At 34.7% G+C, this 21,739-nt stretch overlaps 2 protein-coding genes across 2 annotated transcripts; both read left to right on the top strand.

Annotated features, from left to right (window-relative positions):
* The first annotated feature begins 1,668 nt into the window (after positions 1–1,668).
* On the top strand, positions 1,669–10,401 carry LOC148846671 (aspartic proteinase NANA, chloroplast-like). The gene is made up of 2 exons (XM_088953283.1): positions 1,669–2,568; positions 9,539–10,401. Exons 1-2 carry the CDS (start codon positions 1,937–1,939, stop codon positions 10,347–10,349), a joined length of 1,443 nt encoding a protein of 480 aa, XP_088809409.1. The 5' UTR covers positions 1,669–1,936; the 3' UTR covers positions 10,350–10,401.
* A 7,501-nt stretch (positions 10,402–17,902) lies between these two features.
* On the top strand, positions 17,903–20,074 carry LOC148846670 (aspartic proteinase NANA, chloroplast-like). The gene is made up of 2 exons (XM_088956166.1): positions 17,903–18,779; positions 19,037–20,074. The coding sequence occupies exons 1-2, from the start codon at positions 18,091–18,093 to the stop codon at positions 19,863–19,865; spliced, it is 1,518 nt and encodes a 505-aa protein (XP_088812292.1). The 5' UTR covers positions 17,903–18,090; the 3' UTR covers positions 19,866–20,074.
* The last annotated feature ends 1,665 nt before the right edge of the window (positions 20,075–21,739 follow it).

The following is a 21,739-nucleotide window of genomic DNA, read 5'->3' as shown; positions in this document are numbered from 1 at the left end:
TGATCTCCAACATCAGTTTTAAGCCAAGGCCCATATCCTTCAAGAATTTTTGTTTGGTCTAACTTATACGCATCTAATCTATCTGTCAGCTCCTCCAGTACCTTCTGGTTTGGCTTTTCTACCCTGCAATTTTTTTCAACATGACCTAGGAGGCCACATCTGAAACAGAACACAAGGAGGTGCTTATACTGGAAGGGGAACCATTATTCCCTATCATCTGCAAGCAGTCCTTTGGAGCCTGTTGCTAGGGGTTTCCTTGTATCTACTTTCACCCTAAATCTTAACCCCTTATTCCATTCATCTTTGCTTCTCCTCAGCTTTCCTTCTTCTGGATTCACATCTAGAACCTCGCCTACTTCTTTGGCTAGGAGCTCTGTTGTTTCCTTTGTTTAATATGCCATTGGAACATTAGAATCCTCATCCATAGGCCGATGGACCAGCATCTCATCGGATTGATTTTGAAGAAGCAGAGGATACTCTTTGATTGTCCACGGTTCTTCTCTCAATTTTTTTTTTCAAATCTTTTTCCCTAGAAAATGAATCCACATAATATCGTCACTCGCCCTCTCCATTTTCATTTCAGCCTTGATCCACCGCCACATACTCCTGATTTGGTCAATAACTCCTGCAACATTCATGGGTTTATCAGCTAGCACCTTTGCATACAATCCATCCTTTTTTAGTGTCTTCTTGACTAAGACCTTTCACGTTTCCTCTTGAATCCTTGTCTCCCTTATCTCTTCAACCGCTTCCATGTTTGCCGCTGCAAGTCACTCCCACCGGATATTGTTCTTGAATCTCCTCCGCTCACACCAGCCCCGAGCTAACGTTCCCTCTCAAAGCCAATCGTTCCCTCGCAGAACCCGTCTTTGCCTCGCACAGTTCTCGTGCATTCAAGGTCCCAACACAATTTGTTTGTGCACCTTCTTTCTTAGATCTTAGCTAAGTTGAGCTTTATCAAAATGACCCTTTTTTTATTTCTTCAAGTTGAGCAACCAATCTATAACTTGTTTAAACAAGCAAAGCAGAGTAAATTAAGAGGCCCTTTTGGTAACTATCCTAGTCTATTATGGTCCATGGATACGTCAAATGAATGATTTAGGTGCAAAAAGACAGATGAAGCTTAAGTGGACTGCAATCCACCTCAAAAATCTGAATTATAGCCCCCTCCTAGTCTACTAGTAGCCCCCCTATATATAAACCGCATCCTATCCATGAATGTGGCATCAATCCATAGGCACGATTCAGTCCACCCCTAGAAATCCTAGCTCCACCCTAGGGGTGGACTGAATTATAAAAACCCCTATATTTTTTGTCATTTTAAATTAAGTCTATTTTAGTTTCTTGTCTTTTATTGTTAAATAAAGAAAGACCAACTTTGATATTTCAAACTTTGAAGAACACAAAAAGATTTACCAAACGCCCCCTAAACATGGAAATACGCAGTTGAATCCTCAAGAATGGAGGTTGCTGGTCACTAGGCCAAGCATGATATTAATTTGAACCTCAACCTAGTTGTGGCATATTGTGGCATTTGTGCTGTTAAATTCCAACCTACGATGGTGTAGGTGGTAGGGAGAGATGGAGAGAGAGATAAGGCACGTTATTTGGAACAAGAGAGTTTTAGAAGAGAAAATCACAGATATGGTCAACGTCCTTATTTAATTAATTATTAGACATGTTGAGTTGGTAGGACGAACCGTTGACAGCTAACTATTCTAAATTTGAAATATTTTAACAGCTTCTTCCTTGTTTGAGTTGTTTATTCGATTCGTCCAAATTAACCGTTGATTAGTAGTAGTGAAATATCTTTTTTTTTTTTTTCTTTTCATTTTCTCTATCTATCTATCAATCTCTAATTTTCATTCTATTCGTTGTTGTATGTTGAATTCATCTCCTCCGTCCTCCGTTGGGGATCGAAGGAGGTGGAGACCAAATGGGTCCCCTGTATCCGTATTTGTTGTTGTTAGTATTCCTCAATGTCAATGGCTTCCTCTGGGTACCGTCAGTTTGCCAGGAGTCAATACGGTTGAACATGATTCACAGGCATCATCCCAAGTTCGAAAAGAAGACGGGCGTGAAGGCGCCGGAATCTCCGATGGAACGATTACAACAACTTATTCGACTGGATGAGAAACGCATAGAGATGGTTTTTCGTATGAGAGAGCATCGGAGGAAGGTTGCAGAGGCGGTGGTGAACATGACGACGACTGAGAAGCAGCAGAAGCGGCAGGTCCTCTCCCTCCCCTCATCGGTACAACTGCAGTTGTACTCTGGAAGCTATTCTTATACAAATTCCTACGTGACTACATTTCGAGTAGGGACTCCACCTCAGAGGCTGTTGCTGATTACAGACACAGGGAGCGCCCTCACTTGGGCTAACTGCATCCATAACTGTTCTGATTGTAGCAGAAAACACCGTCGTCGTCGGATCTTCGACGCCGATAAGTCGACTTCCATAAGATCAATCCCGTGCTCCTCAGAAATGTGCCAGGTGGGTCTGCAAGAATTCAATGCCTACTACGATTACTGTCCAAAGCGCAAAAGCCCATGTCGGTATGACATGAGGTACGTACACGGTACACCTACAATAATATTAAGTTTAAGGCCACCAAATTACCATTTAAAGGGTCTGTTTGGTTCTCCGGAGCAACAGGAATTAAGAATAGCTGTTTCCTGTTTGGGATCGGAATCAGAACCATCCATTTTCCAATTCCAACCATGTATTTGGTTGGAATGACATTTTGATTCTCATTTTTTTTTGGAATGGAATTTTCCCACATGGGGAAGCGACCATTCTAGGCCCTCCTTGGAAATGGGATTCCTATTCTACAGTCTCTCTAATGCTATGTTTAGTTTGAAGAAAACCTTTATAAACCCTGTATAGGTTCCTGTCTTTCCCTTCCTTTTCCTACATTTTCCTTCAAATCAAACATAACCTAAAAGTAAAGAATTCCTTACCAAAAAAACCCCAATTTTCATAAATATTATTCAAGTAATAATAAAATAATACTAATAAACAATTAATAAAATAATAAATTATTAATAAACTTATAATAAATATTCATAAAATGTTAATAAATTAATAATAAAGTACTAAGATATTGATTATTAAATAGTAATAAAACATTAATAAACTAATACAAAATTGAAAATTTTTGGTTGATTCTGATTTCGATTCCAAATGAACCAAACAATAATGTCTACGAATCCAATTCATATTCTAGTCTAAACCAAACAGCATAGGCAATTCCAATTTTAATTCTAGGGAATTCCAATTCCAATCTTAACCCAAAACCAAATGAGCCCTTGATATATCCCATGTTTTCACTAAGGCCCCGTTAGCATTTCGATAAGTTACCAGGGTAAATGCACTTACCCAAGTAATTGTTTCCTAGGAAAGATTTACTCGGGTAAGTGTATTTACCCATGTTCTTTTATTTCTCATGTAAATAAGGCAATGACCATTTTATTTATAAAAATCCATTATTACAAGGGGCATTTTTGTCCCTTTCAAGTGTTGACAAATTTCTTTCAAGGTGGGAAAGTTATTTACCCACCTAGGAGATGGGTATCACTTACCTGATACCCAGGAAAATAAACTTTCCCTGATCCCCACATAAATATGAAAATAAAACATGGGATTTTTTATCAATGGGAATCAAAACCCCATTGACCAACTTTCCCCCCTCTCAAAATCCAAAAAAGAAGGCCCCCTACACTATTTAAATATACCCTATGGTTTTCATTAGTGAAACTTTTAAGACCATTTACATGTGATATCAAGTGCATCATACATTTTATCATAATTCCAAATTTGCCGCATCATTACAATCCATGATAACCTATCAATGGTAATACAAAATGCTGTAACCAAAGTGAAGACTCTAGTTACAATGGCTAGGCTATGATTTCTTCCGATTCCAAACTTTCATCTCTCTCTCTCTCTCTCTACGATCCAACAACATGTCCAACCCTACAATTGATGAAAGCCATTGCCGAAGCAGATGAAGCACGCCATTGAATCAATTCCAATCACCCCTATTCAAATTTCACTGCAAGCTAGAAACTCCATTCTCTCCACTTGAGCACATTGGTGAATAGATCTTCTAAACACCTTACCAAAGTGGTGATCACCATCTTTCTCTCTCTCACTTCTCCTTTCTCTCTATCATCCCATCCTCTCCAATAGGAGTGGCCACGAGCCAAGCTTTTTATGAGCTATTCAAGGTCAACTTGTGAAAAGTTTGACTCAATTCGATTTAAACCGAGCTTCAAGCCAAACTCAAGCCCAGTAAAGTTTGGTTCACCAGGCTTTCGGGCTTAATCGTGCTTTTATACATACATACATACATACATACATACATACATACATACATACATACATATATATATATATATATATATATATATATATATATATATATATATATATATATATATATATATATATAAACACATACACATAGGCACATGCATTGCATGCATGAAATTTTTTCATATTAATTACTTGAATTTTAGATATATCATGGTTAAGATATAAATTGAAAACTAATAAAAGTAATAATATGACTAAAAATAAACTTAAATACTTGTACTAAATGTGCACGTGCAGAAATTTTAAATTACAATTGTTACTATTATTATTAGGGAAAATTCCCAATAGGTACCCTGTACTTAGATTTGTTCATGGGCTAGGCTAGGCCGGGCTCGGGCTGGGTTTTTACTCTTCACTAACAGAAATATGTTAGGCCCGAGCCCGAGCCCAGCCCGACCAATGGGCCTACAACTTGGGCCCGAGCCCGGCCCTAATAACAAGCCCGAAGCCCGAGCCCGAGCCCAAAGCCCGACCTAATAAAAAAATTAGAAATTTTCCCTATTCAATAATCAATATAAATCAGAATTTATTTACATTAAAAATATATATAAATTCAAAATTTATTTATATTAAAAAATATATATAAAGAAGGTAAAGAGGATGTGGAGAAGAAGAATTTGGTTGGAAAAAGAAGGGAAAGAGGTGAAAAAAAGAGGGGTATTCAACTAGGTTTTTTGGGTTATTTATAGGTCGGGCCAGGCTATTTTGGCAAATCCCAAGCCCGGCTCGAATTTATTGCGGGTTGGGCTTTTTGGCCCGAGGTTAAGCTCGCGGGCCTATATACCTGTTCAAGCCCATCTAGGGACCGGGCCAGGCCGGGCTCAGGCCGGGATATTTTGGCAAATCACAAGCCCGACTCGAATTTATTGCGGGCTAGGCTTTTTGGCCCGAGGTTAAGCCCGCGAGCCTATATACCTGTTCAAGCCCGTCTGGGGACCGGGTCGGGGCCACCCGGCCCATGAATAGGTCTACTTGTACTTTAGGCTGAGTGCCAATTTAGTACATGAACTTTAAAACGCGACAATATAATACTCGAACTTTCATTTTGCAACAATCTACTACCGACATTAACCAGCCATTAAGTGGCATGCAAAAAGACAAATGTTACGACAATGTTCAGATCTGCTGCCACTTTACTTCTCTGTGAAGAAGATGAATAGTATTTGAGCTGCATTTGTGCTGACGTGGACAAATTTTGAGAATGAACACTAATGGTCCTGAATTAGTGAGCTTTGGAGACATGGCTTAAGAAGAAGAAGAGAGGAGGAGGAAGGGACTGAGAGGGATGCCATCGCCACTGCAACTCTATTCGAACAAAGGGGAAGAGGAATACTGGAAGAGAAAAGATTCTGACAGTTGCAGTTGCACGTTTCGGTGGCGGTGAGGAGATTGGGTGAAGGTGGAGGACAGAAGTATAAAGAATTTGCAGCGGAGATATAGGTGATTGTACGCGTTAAGCTCCCCAATATTGTAAAGTTAAGGGCCTATTACTAGATTGCTGATGAAAAGCTTCTTCAGTGGCGATGTTGGGGTGGCACTGGACATGGTTGAAGCCATTGTTACAAGCATTCTTCGAGGCAGTGAAGAACATCTGGCTGGTGGTGGATGGAGGCTTCACCTCCATCAAGAGATTTGGGTTCCCGGAACCTAATCTTCATTTTCTTGAGAAAAAAAGTTGATGAACAGTGTGTTTGGGCTCCATTTCATTTTCTTGAGAAAGAAGATGATGAATAGTGTCCAAGAGTAGTTTTGACATTTTTAGAAGTCTTGAATCACACATGAGGTCACATGACATACATAACTGACAGTTTATTAGTAGTAGATACTAGATTTTCCCAAAATGAAAGTTTGGGTACTAGATTGTCGCGTTTTAAAGTTTGGGTACTAAATTGGCACTCAGCCTAAAGTATAAGGTACCTATTGGGAATTTTCCCTTACTACTACTACTACTACTACTACTATTACTACTACTACTATGCTATAAATTTTATGTTTCATTTCTTTCTTAAATAAAAATAATTTTTATTTTAACAATTATTTTTATTTAATATGATGATTATATAACATTAGAAATGCTCCGAAATGTCTTTGACAAAACTTTGTACTTTTTATATTATTTGTGTTTGTCTTTTTTTAAATATTTATTATTCAATTATAACATCATGCATTATTTTGAAAAGTTAGATCATTGACCTACCATTTAGATAAAAAAATAACTTTGCTTTAGGATCAATTTTAAATTCTATATTTCATCTACATTATATAAATAATTTTTACTTATCACACTTAAATTTTGTTTGACATAATTAATACATAATTTTTTATATATTCTTTTGATTACTTGTACTTTTTTATTACTTTTAAATATTTATTATTTAACTATCATATCATCGATTAATTCATTTGACCTAAACCACTAAACCATGACCCAAAAAAAGTTTGATTTCTAGGTTGGCATTAAATTTTGTATTACATTTCTATTATTGATAAAATTATATCTTATGTGTTATATTTATTTTTGTTCAATATAATGAATGTATAATATTACAGATGTACCCAATATTTTAATTTTTATAAATATATAACATTATATCTTATGTATAACATTTATTTTTGTGATTCATTGTATTTTCTATTTTTAAAAATTTTATTATTTGACTATGACATCATTTCACTTCTATGTTAAATTTAATTTTGGCATTCCATTTTCATCATTTATAAAAATACTTCTTATATTTCATACTTATTTTTGTTTAGTATAATGAATATACAATATTAGTGACATGCCCAATTATTATTTTTGTACTATATATTTTATTTATTTTATTTTTATTATATAATTATGGCATTATTTATTAATGCATTTGACCCCAAATGGTTGAATCACTTACCCATCATCGAGAGGGAACAAAATGATTTTGTTTACAAAATATTTATTTTTATATTATTAAAATTAATGTTGTGGATTTAATTAGTAGAATTTAATGATGAGAAAAATATATCTTAAATATATGATTTAATAAGAGAATATACCTTAGATATGAGATTTAATGAGAGATAATTGGAAAATAGTTTTACTTCTAATTGGTTTTAAATTTTACATTCCATTTTCATCATTAATAAAAAAAATCTTATTTATCATCAATGTTTTCAACCTATCGTTGAACTAGGCGATTGAATTGTTCGAACCGTCACTCGCCTTAATCCTAGGTTTGGTTTTGTTGACTCTCCCCCTTTTAGTTAAAAACCGTTTAACCCGAGCAATTCAACCATTGCCCTGTTCGACCTAGTAACTAGGTTGCAAGTTGTGCACTTAATTATATGCAAACTTTTGGAAGCCATAACTTTGCACTCCGATGTCTCATTGGGGTTATCTTTTTTTTTTTGAGTAACTTTTTAAGATATGCACGTCCCAAGGGCCTTAGGTGCCTTGCCTTGCTATTTTCGCGAAAAAAAAAACCCTTTTAGCCCCCAAATTGCAAATTTTAATATTTTTTATAAATAAAAAAAATTAAAATATGAATTAAAAACATAAACAAATGTAACATAATACATATATTATATGTAATATATGTAAAACATAATTATAAAATATATTCAAAACAAAACTATAATATATATAAATCATAGTTATACTATTTATTGATAAAATATGTATTTTTACACATACGCACACAAACATACATATGTAGCGTTGGCACATAGTGGTTTGACACGATTGACCTTGATAGTTGGATCGATGATTTGTGACCCGAAGGCAAAAGCGGGTCAGCCTCTGGATCAGTTTTTAAAACATTGTTTATCTACTTATTATTGTTTAATATATCAAATAAATGATGTTAAAATTGTTCCCATTTTTTAATTTCCATATTTTTTGCATTTTATATATTTTTGAATTTTATTATTTCTTTGTGGCAACACTGATTGACCCATTTGACCCAAATTGTTTAATTTCTTACCACCACCCAGATGAATTTTTTTTTTCTAAGTAGATATTAAAAGTATAAGTTTTTATGTTATTAAAATTATTAATATATTATGTATAGATTTAATTATAGAATTTAATGATGAGAAAAAACAAAAAAGAAAACTTAAATATATGGTTAAATGAAGGTGAATGCAAATTAATACCTTAAATGTTGTATTTAATGAGAGAGAGAGAATTAAATGCATTGAATATCTTGAAATTACCTATTTACAACTAATTTAATATCAATAACCAACTACCCTATTTGCCCTCATTTTCATTAATAAATTTAAATATAGAGGAGTAAATTTTATCTTCAGAAAATCTAGAAATATTCATACTTTTTAAAGTAATATAGATATAATATTTTTATAAACACTATATATTTTTATTTTTTATTTTTTTACAAATATAATAAAATTAATTTTTTATTTTTATAAAATGTTTGATTCATAATTGAGTTTGAGTGGAGTTGAACTCGAACTTCTGAACTCTTGATTCGAGTTGAATTCGACTTCAAGTCTCCAGTTCAAATCGAACTTGAACCTCATAGTTTAGTGGTCAGCTGAGCTCGAATAACCAAATATTCGGCTCGGATAAAATCCAGCCTACTTTCAATTTTCATCATTGAATAAAAGGTCACACCCTCCACTACCATTTGAATTGAACCAGTTATCAGCCCGACTACGGCCATTCTCTTCCCCCTCCGCTTTCCTTTTTTCCCCACTCTTCAGTTTTCATTTTGTCCTTCCCTCCTCGATCAAACCAGGGTCTAGTACTCTTGAATACCTTGTCCCATATCCATCACCATTACCCTCGTTGATTGCCAACAATCCTAGTTGCAGATTCAAATCGAGTAAACCCACCAATTGTATTGTTCTTGTAATTAATCGTTCAAACTCACCTAAGACATAAATCGCAATCCAGCAAATCGAGTAAATCGAAGTCTTTAGATATAGTTGGCCGGAGTCTATATATTCATCGTTGCACCATTGGGCAAGCACTAAATCACAAAGGCAACCATGCATCTTCCCATTAATTATCAGAGAATATATATATATATATATATAAAGTAATTAAGAACTCCAATAATTAGTAAATATATGTAATTTGTAGCTAGGGAATTGAAAGCTAGCTAGATTACGTACATAAAAATAAAATGTTGTTTGATGAAATCTATAATTAATGTGTAGTTACTCAGGTGGTACAACAGCGATAGGGTTCTTCGCGAATGAAACAGTAACAGTAAAGCGCAGAAACAAAGGGCACACGAGAATCCACCAAGTGTTGATCGGATGCACGGATCCCACTGGAAACACCGACTTCTTAGAGGCAGATGGCATAATAGGGTTAGGATACAGCCCTTACTCCTTCGCCTACAGGGCAGCCATGCAATTGGGTGGCAAGTTCTCATACTGCTTGATGGATGTATTGAGCAGCAGGAATGTGTCCAATTATATCGTGTTTGGAGAAGACAACAAGAAGATGCAAATGCAATACACGGAGCTGGTGCTGGGCAAAGTGGGTACCCATTACGCCCTGAATGTGCGTGGCATCTCCGTCGGTGGTGTTATGCTAGATATTCCACCGTATGTATGGGATGTAGAGATGGGATATGGAGCCATTCTTGACTCCGGCACCAGCGCCTTCGCCCTGCCGGAAATGGCTTACCGCCCCATTGTCGATGCTCTCAAGGCAGCCCTCGAGGGCTACCCGCCGGTGACCGTCACAGGTCTGGAGTACTGTGTCATTGTGGATAACACTACTACATTTGATGAGTCTAGGGTGCCCAAGTTAGTCATCCATTTCGCCGATGGGGCCACCTTTGAACCCCCCGTCAAGAACTATGTCATTAACCCCGGTGAGGGCGGTAGGTGTCTTGGCTTCATGCCCACACCCTGGCCTGCCGACTCCCTCATCGGCAGCTTTATGCAACAGGGTTACCTCTGGGAATTTGATCTCATAAATGGCAAGCTCGGCTATGCACTAGCTGATTGCACCTAGCACACATGTATACATACGTACCCAATATAATTATTCCTTCCTTCCTTTTTTATATGTAATTAATTAATTATATATATATATAATCAATTAATTAAAAGAATTTAAAAATGAAGTAAAATAAAAACCCAAAGCAATAATCTTATGAACCAGAAGTTACACTTTGATTTGTATTTATATACATTTGTATTATTGCGCTGCAAATAAATGGAGCGTAATAATGTGTAAAAATAATATAGAGTTCATCATTGGTTAAAACTTAAAAGAATTCGATCAGAGGTATGGACTATGGAATGGTAAGGAATGATGAATATCTCAATGGCCATAAGAATCTCTCGGGCCAAGGTGACCCAACTAAGCGTATCAATGGCGAACAGTCCAAAACCACTTTGGATGGATTGGACCAACCCAGTCCAAAATATTTATTAGATTGGATTGGACCTGATCCATCTGTAATAAATTTATATTGATTGGATTGCATTAAACCAACATCTAGTTCATTGATATGAGATAAAAATATAGGTGTCAATGGATTGGGTTTGAATTGAAATCAATCTAAATTAAAACGAATTTGAATGAATCGAACAGTCCAGGCATTGAATTAGACTGGTCCAAACATTCATTGGATTGAATTGAACCTGGTCCATTTGTAATGAATTCACATTGAACTGGATCAGATTGGACCAAATCCAGTCCAATTAACACCCCTAGACCCGACCATGTGGTTCCTTAGTAGACTTGGGCCTGGGCCTGGGAGATGGCGGGTTCATCAGCTTTTGAGTTTTGATAACTGGAAGAGGACGCAGGCAGCAGTGGTATTTAGTAGACTGACCAGGGGAGATCAGAGAAACATACATAATTTCACAGTTGTGGCCCAAACATTTGCACAGGACTCCTATTAATTGAATCGTTTCTCACAAGCCAAGAACAACCTACTTGGACCGACCTCTAGCTGAATATATCCATGCATGGCCCAGGTCCTGTAGGAGGCCAGATCCAAAGTCCAAAGTCCAAACTGATTTTATTAAAAACAGCAGCCCTGTCAGTTTATCTGGGCATCACCCAATTCCCAACCATCCAATTACGAATCCAAGGCCCATCGATCTACTTGGTATGGGCAAAGCCCAATCAGACCAAGGGGCATGTCTGTCCTTCAATAAAACCAAACAACTGTGAATCAGAGGATTTGGGAAACTGGCACTTGTTTACATTGAGTTTTAAATAATTAACCACAACAGGATTTTAGCATAGACATGTGAAAATCGTCTGTTAATGCCTTTGTTTGTATAAAAATATCAACACAAGTTTAGGTAGATTTCAGAAATTCATAGGAGAAGTGATTGTAGAAACATTAGGGTTGTGTTTGGATAAGTTTTTGTTTTCATGTTTTCCAGAGTACGAAAACATGTCAGCATGTTTCTATATTTTTACTATATTTTGGTAAACATTGTTTTTAAAATTAAAAACATAAATAAGTGTTGATTTACCACCTATAATATAATAAATTCCGTGTATAAATTTGTTGTTCATTGAAATTTATAATATAAAAATGTATCCATAATTGTGCCATGTAGTACAAATTAATGGCACTTAGCATATATTTTGCCATGTGTCATAAACTTGACACATGGTGTATATTGTCATGTGTCAATTTTTTTCCATAAACCCATATATATTACCACGTGTATTTGCCACATGTCACAAATGTTTTCACATGACATATAATTGGCCATATGTCAAAAATTTTGCCATGTGACATATAATTTGTCACATTGCATATTTTTTATTATATTCATAATTTTGTCTTGTAGCATATATTTTACAATGTATGATTGGTAACAATTGTGGCATATATTTGTCATGTATGTGCCTTATTGTTTTTACATCACACATGGTAAGGTCACATAGATTGTGTTTTCTGAAAAGTATATTTGGCGCAAAGTACATAATCAAAGCACAAAGTTGCCAATAATTTTGTTCTTTTTGTTGCAAATTTGTTTTTTACTTTCAAGAAAGCACATTTGACCAGACTTCAAATTTCTTCTCTCTCCAGGGGTGGAGTTAAGGGGGCCAAAAACTAAAATGGATTGGGGGTGGGAGTGGGGAATAAATATGGATGGGCCCTGGTCAAGGTTCAAAGTATCGATAAGTTTGGTCTGTATTGGCTGATATGTATCATGCCAATGGCTTCTTGATACACCCCTTTAGGGATTGTATCGGATTAGACTATAGTTTAGAGGGTAGCCGGGTCTTAAAGTGACCCCTCTGAATTAGTTTTGAAAAAAAAATATAAAACTTAAAAAAAATACCAATACAGGCCGATATGCCCTTGATACTTTGAACCTTGGCCCTACTAACTATTGAGGTGATGAATGGGGGAAGGGGAAAAATTACATGAAAGACTACTAAAAGTGTATATTTCTGAACCATAGGGGGGACATATGGCTCTCCTGGGTCCCCCTGGCTCCACCCCCTCTCTCTCCCCCTGTTGGAACACAAAAGTACTTCCAAAAAGCTCATCCAAATGAAACCTAAATTGATGAGACTTCCTTTTCCTTGGCTCTCTTTTTCTCTTGTTTTTTTTTTTGTGAAAAAACACATCCTTAGGAGGAATTGCTTACACTTTTCCTAACACTTCAATTTTTATATAAGTGGAACTGGTCCATGTTTTATAAACCTTTTGAATTTGGGGAAATCTATGATGTGGAAAAGATATAGTATGGGAAGAATTTTAATTAATCAAAGCCCATCCATGAATTTTGATAAATAACACCTGATTGGTTACCACGTTTATGATTCCAGTTGATTAGTCAGAATTTTTTTCAGATATCATATCTTTTCCATATCAGAGTCGAATCCTTTGAATTTTTTAAAAATAAAAGACATCAAACATAAAGGCTATTCAACTTCACCCACAAGATCACAACCAATTTTGTGATATATATATATATAAAATATCGAGAGGCCATCTATTGTAGAAGGCTTAACTACCAAGGAGATTTTGCAATCTTACTGTAGATGGATCGTGGTTTTTAAAATCCACTCGGAGACCGAACCGGTTAGGGGTCCTGTTAACTGGTTGAATAGTCTGACTGTTTGGTTCGAACGGTCGACATGTTCTAACAAAAAAATAAAAAATAATAAAAAATAAAAAACAGTTAAAACCGTAACCACCTGAGTCAGCAGTTTATTGATCAAAATCAACGATTTCTGAAGAAAATCCGATTTTGGGGAAAACAAAAAGCAGTCACCTGATCGATTCCCAATTTTTCCAATCTGACCGTCCGGTCCAGTGTGATTTTGAAAACCATGAACTGGATTTGTCAACTCATTGCTCAAGTTTATTCTGTGCAGTAAATGAAAACTCCGCAGGAGCCCAGATCTGCTTCCAACAAGGCACTACCAACATAACTTCAAATGACTTGAGCTCTAAATATTGTATGTTCCTAATTCGTCAATCTCCCTATTTTTGTTGTAGTGAGGCTTTTAACAAATCAATTAACCTCATTTGTTCAAACTTCAAACAATGGCTAGCTGTTCTCAAAAATCAAAGTTGGGAAGAATATCTCAAAATCATGACCGAAACGGTGATTATTCAAATATTAGTTATATTAAATCTTGTCCATCACTCCATTTCCTGCATTGAAAACAATTGGTTCTTGACAGCTGCTTCATCACAACTTCAAACATCTACAATTCAACTCAACTATTCTCTAAAGTTAATAAAAGAAATATAAGACAGATCATATTCCCATTTCTCCTGCCTGCACCAGCTGCAGGTTTGTTTTGTTACACTTTTTGAGTCTTTGCTCTCTCTCTAGCTAATAAAACCAAACATAACATAATTAGTTTATATCAAGAAACATTAGCAAAATTAATAAAGATCGTATCCCCAAGATGATGCTAGCAAATCCATCGTTGGATTGGATTTTGTGCCCCACTATGTTCCCATCTCATTCCCGAAAATCCCGAAAATTTTGTGTACATATTTGCCCATCTTCCCTTGGTCACATTAATCAAAATAAAGGGGTCTCGATTTCCTTCTAGATTGGGTCCTAGGAATATATAAAAAAAAAGAGCATGTTCATGTTCTATTAAAAACCCAATATTTTAAACATGCTGACTTGTTAAATTAAATAAACCTAGAGTAAAATAAGCCCATTGGAGATTAGAAAATAATATTTTCTTGGGTTGTTGATTAATCCAAACGCACTATCTGCAGTTTGTTCTTTTTTTTTTCTTTTAAATAAATTAACATGAAAGAATGAAAGAATAATGTGGTTTCAGCAAGACTTATAAGGCGTTTTGATCTTTCTTTTAATTAAATAATAAGTAGCTAGTGGGGATAAGCCCCTTTTATATTAAGTCATGTACAAATATCCTCTATGTATCCTGATTCCAGTCCCATTATCGGATGAGATTAATTGCTTTGACTTGTGACATATTGGACCTTCCATCTTTGTCATTCTCAGTAGTCTAATTAACCCCAAAAGCCATAATTAAGAGAGTTTGGCAGATTACCCTAAAGCCCTTTTAACCAATTAATTAGATTTCCAATATCTGACCATCCACAGTCACAAGAGGTGAAAAGAAAAAAAAATGCAATGTAGCAGGGAATAAAGATTATCTGTTAAATAAACAATATTAGGGTCTGCTTGGTTCGCATCCAGATTGGAATCGGAATCAAAATTGAAAACTTTTAAAAATTGAAATCTCAGTCTGTTTGGTTCAGATAAGAATGGAAATGAGAATTGGAATTAACAGGAATAAAATTTCAATTTTCAAGGGAAGGGCAGGGAATGGCCATTCCCTCAAATGGGGGAATGCCATTCTAACACGAATGTAAATAAGATTTTAATTCTATTTAACCAAACAGTTAGAATCGGAATCCATTCCGATTCTGTTTCCAGACCCTTATATATATAGAGAGAGATGGGAAGAGACACAAAGGTCATTGTCCCTTAAATATACAAATATACATAGACTATGCAACCAATTCCCACTAGCTGGCCTGATAGAGCTAAGTCAAACATCTAGCACCTTGTAGATGAGAATGCTCCTCATGCGCATGTTAGTGAAGGAACCCATGATTTATAAATTACATAAAATGATAAAATTTTCTATGTTAATTAATTAACTGATAAATTATTAAGAGGATTTAAATTGAGTTTAACCCTATGCCCCCAGTATCACGTATTTAGGCTTGACTCGGAACTTGGAAGTGGGTAAGGAGAGAGCTTTTCTAGACTCGACTCGGAAGACTATCGAGTCAAGTTTACTCGCGAGTCGATTCACCAGGTAATAGACCATATATCCACCGTATTCATAAAGACAGTCAATTATATTACTAAGGGCTCGTTTGGTGTGTCTTTTTTGGAACATTTTCTTGTAGCTATGATAGTTAAAAGACGCATTGATTTTTTGCATGAAGATCTGAACAGTCCGAAGCATGTTTGGCAAATATGCATCTTTCTGTTTGTCTTTTCGCATCTTTCCATGCAAGAATAAAACGCAAAGACGCGGAAAGCTTCATTTGGAGCTTCCCGAAATTACCCCAAAATAGGTTTTTCGTGTCTTTTCATCGTTCCGTCTTTTGGCGGCTAGATCTTCCATGCGCCAAACGGAAATAGACCAAAAATCGGTCTTCCCAACTTGTAAACAGCCAAAAGATCATGCAGAAAGACGTGCCAAATGCAGCCTAAGTGTTCAACTGATATGGAAGACCATATTTATAAAGACAGTCAATAATACTAAACATATTTATGTGCTCGACTATGATATGTAGAAACTTAGAATCAATAAACCAGTATCATAAAATGGATGACCAATAAGTAAGGGTGTCAATGGACTGGTTTTGGACTGGACATCCAGTCCAAAATCGATTTGGACAGATTGGACAGACCAACAAGATATATTGGATTGGACCAATCCGGTGTGAAATATTTATTAGATTGAACTGGACCTGGTCCGTCCATAATAAATTTATATTGGATTCAGTTGGATTAAGCCAATATTCGGTCCATTGATATAAGATAAGAATATAATTATCAATGGACCAGGTTTGGGTTGAAACCGATCTAAATTAAAACAAATTTGAATAGATTGGACGGTCAAAACATTAAATTGGATCGATCCAAAATATTTATTGGATTGAATTGGACCTGATCCATTTGTAATGAACTCACATTGGATTGGACTGGACCAGATTGGACTAAATCCAGTCCAATTGACACCCCTACCAATAAGGTGGTATCCATTTCCTATATCAAGATTTTTTAATTTAAACACATTAATCGTGTTGGTTTTCTGTGAATTCAGGTTATAAATGTTATTTAGTATAAAATTAGATGGGTTATTAAGCACATGTTGTCATGTTGTGTCGTATCAACCCAAAATTATCTATTTAACTAAACAGATTATGCAGGTCTAATCAGGTCAGAATCATATTATCAGTATAACAAATGGGTCATATTTGTAATTGAAAAATTGACACAATTTATCAATTATGTTGTCTTTGTGTCAATCTGTGTCCAAATACCCTTACCTCAATTCGACATGAATACAACAAGAGAACATTAATTGTCATTATTCAACCTAAAAACTTAAAGTGAGGTCCTTGAATAGGTCGATATTCTTTAACAGAATTGGCCTAGAAAAATATATCAAAGTAGCCTAAAAAAAATAAAAAGAAATGATATTTTTGCTTACTTTTCTAATTTTTTTTGCTAAAATTATAACTATACAAATCTTCTTTATTTTTCTATATTTAATATAAATGGAAAAATCTATGATACTAGAAAGACAACAAGGTACCAAATGAGCTTTGACCAATCAAAACAACCCCTCTAAATTTTGATGAACACCATCTGATTGATCATCTATTTTATGATACCAATTGACTAACTCTAAATTTTTCCAGTATCATATGCAATTCAACCCTTAAATTAAATCATAAATAGATTTCAATAATATAATAAGCATTCAATTTCAATGTTCCAGTCTAGCAGGATGGGAATATATTTTTTTATACATATGCATACATAATATATATATATATATATATATATATATATAATTAAAAATAACAATAAGTCTAAATAGATCATTGTTGTGCATGTTGATGAATTAATTGACACGACCTTCGTATTTTTTTTGGGATCATAAACGGGTCAATTTCATGTTAATTAAGCCAAATCAAAATTGACACATTTTTTTAATCGTGTTAAACAAGTTGACACCATTAATGAAAAGGAAAACCTGCTGACTTGATACTATGTGTCAGGCCAAATATTACCATCCTTAATTCCAAAGCAATAATTAAAAAAAAAAGAATATATATAGACATATCAACAGTTCAACAATTGTATGGATCAATGGATTGTTGACCAAATCAGCAATTTTTTGTATTGTTATAGTTGATTGAAGGAGCGATATTTTTTTTTTTTCCCCCAAAGATGGCTGTAATTAGGTAAAAATGAGAATAATGAATGGCTCCCGTGTTTTTGTGGTGACTGGTGATGATATTAATATTAAGGCGCGTATTTCTGTTGGTTGTCGAGCTAACCCCATCTTCTCAACTGTAAGAAGGTCCACAATCTGTGGAGCTCATCAAACGCCTTATTCGTAGGCATTGTCTTAGTCAGTTTACACCATAAGAAAGCAAAACCTAATTGGTTTTCTTCTTCTTTTCTTCACATACAAGCCATCGCGCAGTGGAAGGAGGGTGGCCGGATTAGACCAAAAAATGTCCCTCCTGTATGTATTCTTGCTGATTTCCATCAATGGCCGCTTGCAACAGGTAGCGGCCTCCGGAGCAGACTCAATGCAGATGAGAATGATTCACAGGCATTCACCAGAAATAGCTGACAGATTAGGCCATAAACAGCCGAAAACCCGGATGGAACAAACTAGGGAACTGGTTAACGTGGATAGAGAACATAACAAAGTAATCTCCAGAGTACTAAGCCAACGGAGGATGGCTAGAGAGGTTTCTATACATCATCATCATCGTCATCGTCATCGTCATCGTCATCATCATCATCATCATCATTATTCGAAGGTGCACGACCTCGAAGAAAATGAGAATGACGAAGAAATCGACTTCAGCAGCAGTTCAATAGAAACTGAGATATTCTCTGGGTCGTATATCAAGGTGGGATCATATTTTATTCCACTGAAGATGGGGACTCCATCGCAGAGGTTGCTGCTTGTTGCAAACACCGCCGACGACCTGACTTGGGTTAAGTGCCTTCGGCCTTGTCCCGACTGTGAGGGTTACGATGATGATCATAATAATAAAGTTTTCAGGCCCAACGAGTCGTCTACATTTTCTCCAATTCCCTGCTCCTCCTCTCTATGCTCTATTGATCTCTCACCCTTCTATTCTTTAGATATCTGTCCCATTCCAGAAGCCCCATGCCAGTATAATTACAGGTACGTACCCTTTTATCTCTCTCTCTCTCTCTCAATTGGCCTATTTCAGGGTCAGATCAATTTGCATTGAAAATCCATCCAACTCTTTTATCTATCTTATCTTCATGAGTATCATAATCATCATTTGATTATTGTTTTAATTGTATGAATAATATACTAATCAGTGATATATATATATATACACTACTTGTTATTGGTTAATTTGTTTGATATGGATGGATGGTTGAATGTGATTGATCATGACTGACTGTGAGCAGTTATTACGACGGGAAAATGGCAGAGGGTTTCTTTGCTAACGAAACAGTAACGGTGTACCTATCGACTGGTAAGAAGATAAGGCTGAGTGAATTCCTGGTGGGATGCACACTGGCAACCCCAGGTAGAAATTTCACCGACGGCATTCATGGAATGCTGGCGTTGGGAGCCAGTCCCTACTCCTTCGCTGGTCAAGCCGTAGAAATCTTCGGAGGCAAGTTCTCATATTGCCTGGTTGATATTCTGAGCCCAAAGAACGTATCAAATTACATAGTGTTCGGCCACAATGTACATCCACCAAACATGCAGTTCACATCCCTCATCGTCAACAAGATAGCCCCGTTTTATGCAGTCAGAGTGATCGGAATCTCGGTTGGTGGAGAGCTATTAGGAATTCCGTTGAGTGTTTGGAATGAAGACAGGGAAGGAGGAACCATTATTGACTCCGGTACCAGCTTGATGCAACTGGCAGAACCCGCTTACAGACCTATCATGGACGCTTTCATTTCGTCGCCGGGATTGAAGGATTACACCAGGGTGGACGACGAGGATTTTGAGTTCTGCATCAGTGTCAAACCGGGAGAGTTGGACGAGGAACGAGTGCCTAAATTAATTATCTATTTCGCCGATGGGGCTCGTCTTGTGCCGCCGGTGAGGAATTATCTCCACGAAGCGGCTCCCGAATTGATGTGTTTAGCCTTTCAGCCTGTTCCTTTTCCGGGTGTCTCCGTAATTGGGAATTTGATACAACAACATTATTTTTGGGAGTTTGATTTCATGAAGCGGAGATTGGGTTTTGCACCCTCCTCTTGCACTCAACATGGCCATTGATTAATAAATTAAAATTGTGATAGTGGTGGTGATGATGATGATGGCGGTGGTGGTGGTGGTGAGCTTTTTTAAGATTATAATTTTTGTTTTTAATTTTTCTTTTTTTCTTAATTTCTTTTTCTTTCATTAATTTTTCATTTCTACGGTTTCCATGTAAATGCATTGTCATCATCTGTATATCATTAATTAGCATCCTCCCTTCTTTCTTCTTTCTTCTCTCTTCTTTCTTCTTAATAATTAATGTTTATTGTAAAAACTAGTAATAATTAATGTTTATTAATTAATTACTTGAATTTTAGATATATCATAATTAAGATAGAAATTGAAAATTAATAAAACTAACAATATGATTAAAATTAGACTTAAATGCTTATTGTAAATGTGCCCGTGCATTGCACATAAAAATTTTAAATTATAATAGCATATTATTATTATTATTGTTATTATTAACTTTTTGCGTTCCATTTTTATCATAAATAAAAATAATTTTTATTTTAACAATTATGTTTATTTAATATGATGAATATAACACATTAGAAATGTTCCCAAATGTTTTTGACAAAATTCTACACTTTTTCATTTTTTGTATTCTATCCTTTTGAATATTTATTATTATTCAATTATGACATCATGAGTTTCATTATATATATATATCATCTACATTATATAAATAATTTCTACTTATCATACCTATTTTTATTTGATATAAATAATATATTATTTTTTATATATTCTTTTGATTACTTGTACTTTTTATTTTTTAAAGATTTATTATTTAGATATCATATCATCGATTAATCCATTTGACCCAAATCACTAACCCACCACCCAAAAAGAAAAATAGTTTGATTTCTATGTCGACATTAAATTTTGTATTACATTTCCATTGTTGATAAAATTATTTCTTATGTATAATATATAGTGAATGTATAATATTAAATATGTATGCAAATATTTTATTTTTTATAAATATGTAACATTAGATATGTGCCTAAATGTTTCTCTATTTTTTTATTTTTGTGATTCTTTGTATTTTGTATTTTTTAAAATTTTATTATTTGATTATGGCATCATTTCATTTCTAGGTTGATTTTAAATTTAGAATTCCATTTTCAACATTAGTAAGATTAATTCTTACATTTCATACTTATTTTGCTTTAGTATAATGAATGTACAATATTAGAGATATGCCCAATTCTTTTTATTTTTATTTTTATTATATATTTAATTTATTTTATTGTTTAATTATGACATTATTTATTAACCTATTTGACCCCATATAATAGAATTGCTTACCCACCACTGGAGGGAACAAAATGGTTTTATTTTTAAATTCCTTTTTTTTGAAATTTTATTTTTTATGCTATTAAGATTAATGTTATGGATTTAACTAGTAGAATTTAATGATGAGAAAATATATCTTAAATATAGAATTTAATGAGAGAATTTACCTTAGATATGAGATTTAATGAGTGAAAATAGGAAAATGGTTTTAATTTTACATTCCATTTCCATCATTAATAAAATCATTTCTTATTTATCATACTTATTCTTGTTTAATATGTCAAATAAATGATGTTAAAAATGTTCCCATTTTTTATTTCTATATTTTTTGAATTTTATTATTTAATCATGACAACATGGATTGTCCCATTTGACCCAAAATGGTTTAATTTCTTATCACCACCTAGATGAAAACACTTTTTTAAGGTATATTTTAAAAGTAAAAGTTTTTGTGTTATTGAAGTTATTAATTTATTATATATGGATTTAATTAATAGAATTTCATGATGAGAAGAAACAAAAATGCCCTGAATATATGATTCAACGAATGTAAATGCAAGTTAATACCTTAAATGTTGGATTTAATGAGA

The sequence above is a fragment of the Nelumbo lutea genome, chromosome 7, assembly GCF_056320005.1.
Source record: "Nelumbo lutea isolate HS-2025 chromosome 7, American lotus-T2T, whole genome shotgun sequence".
Lineage (NCBI taxonomy): Eukaryota > Viridiplantae > Streptophyta > Magnoliopsida > Proteales > Nelumbonaceae > Nelumbo > Nelumbo lutea.
Note: the sequence above shows the minus strand (reverse complement) of the source record. Positions and strands in the feature narration are given on the sequence as shown.

What these genes read in the sequence shown, in the direction of transcription:
- LOC148846671 (XM_088953283.1), top strand. Translation starts at nt 1,937, where the DNA reads ATGGGTCCCCTGTATCCGTATTTGTTGTTGTTAGTATTCCTCAATGTC. An exon ending in CCATGTCGGTATGACATGAG is followed by an intron (nt 2,569 to 9,538) that starts GTACGTACACGG and finishes ATTAATGTGTAG; the next exon opens with TTACTCAGGTGGTACAACAG.
- LOC148846670 (XM_088956166.1), top strand. Translation starts at nt 18,091, where the DNA reads ATGTCCCTCCTGTATGTATTCTTGCTGATTTCCATCAATGGCCGCTTG. An exon ending in CCATGCCAGTATAATTACAG is followed by an intron (nt 18,780 to 19,036) that starts GTACGTACCCTT and finishes GACTGTGAGCAG; the next exon opens with TTATTACGACGGGAAAATGG.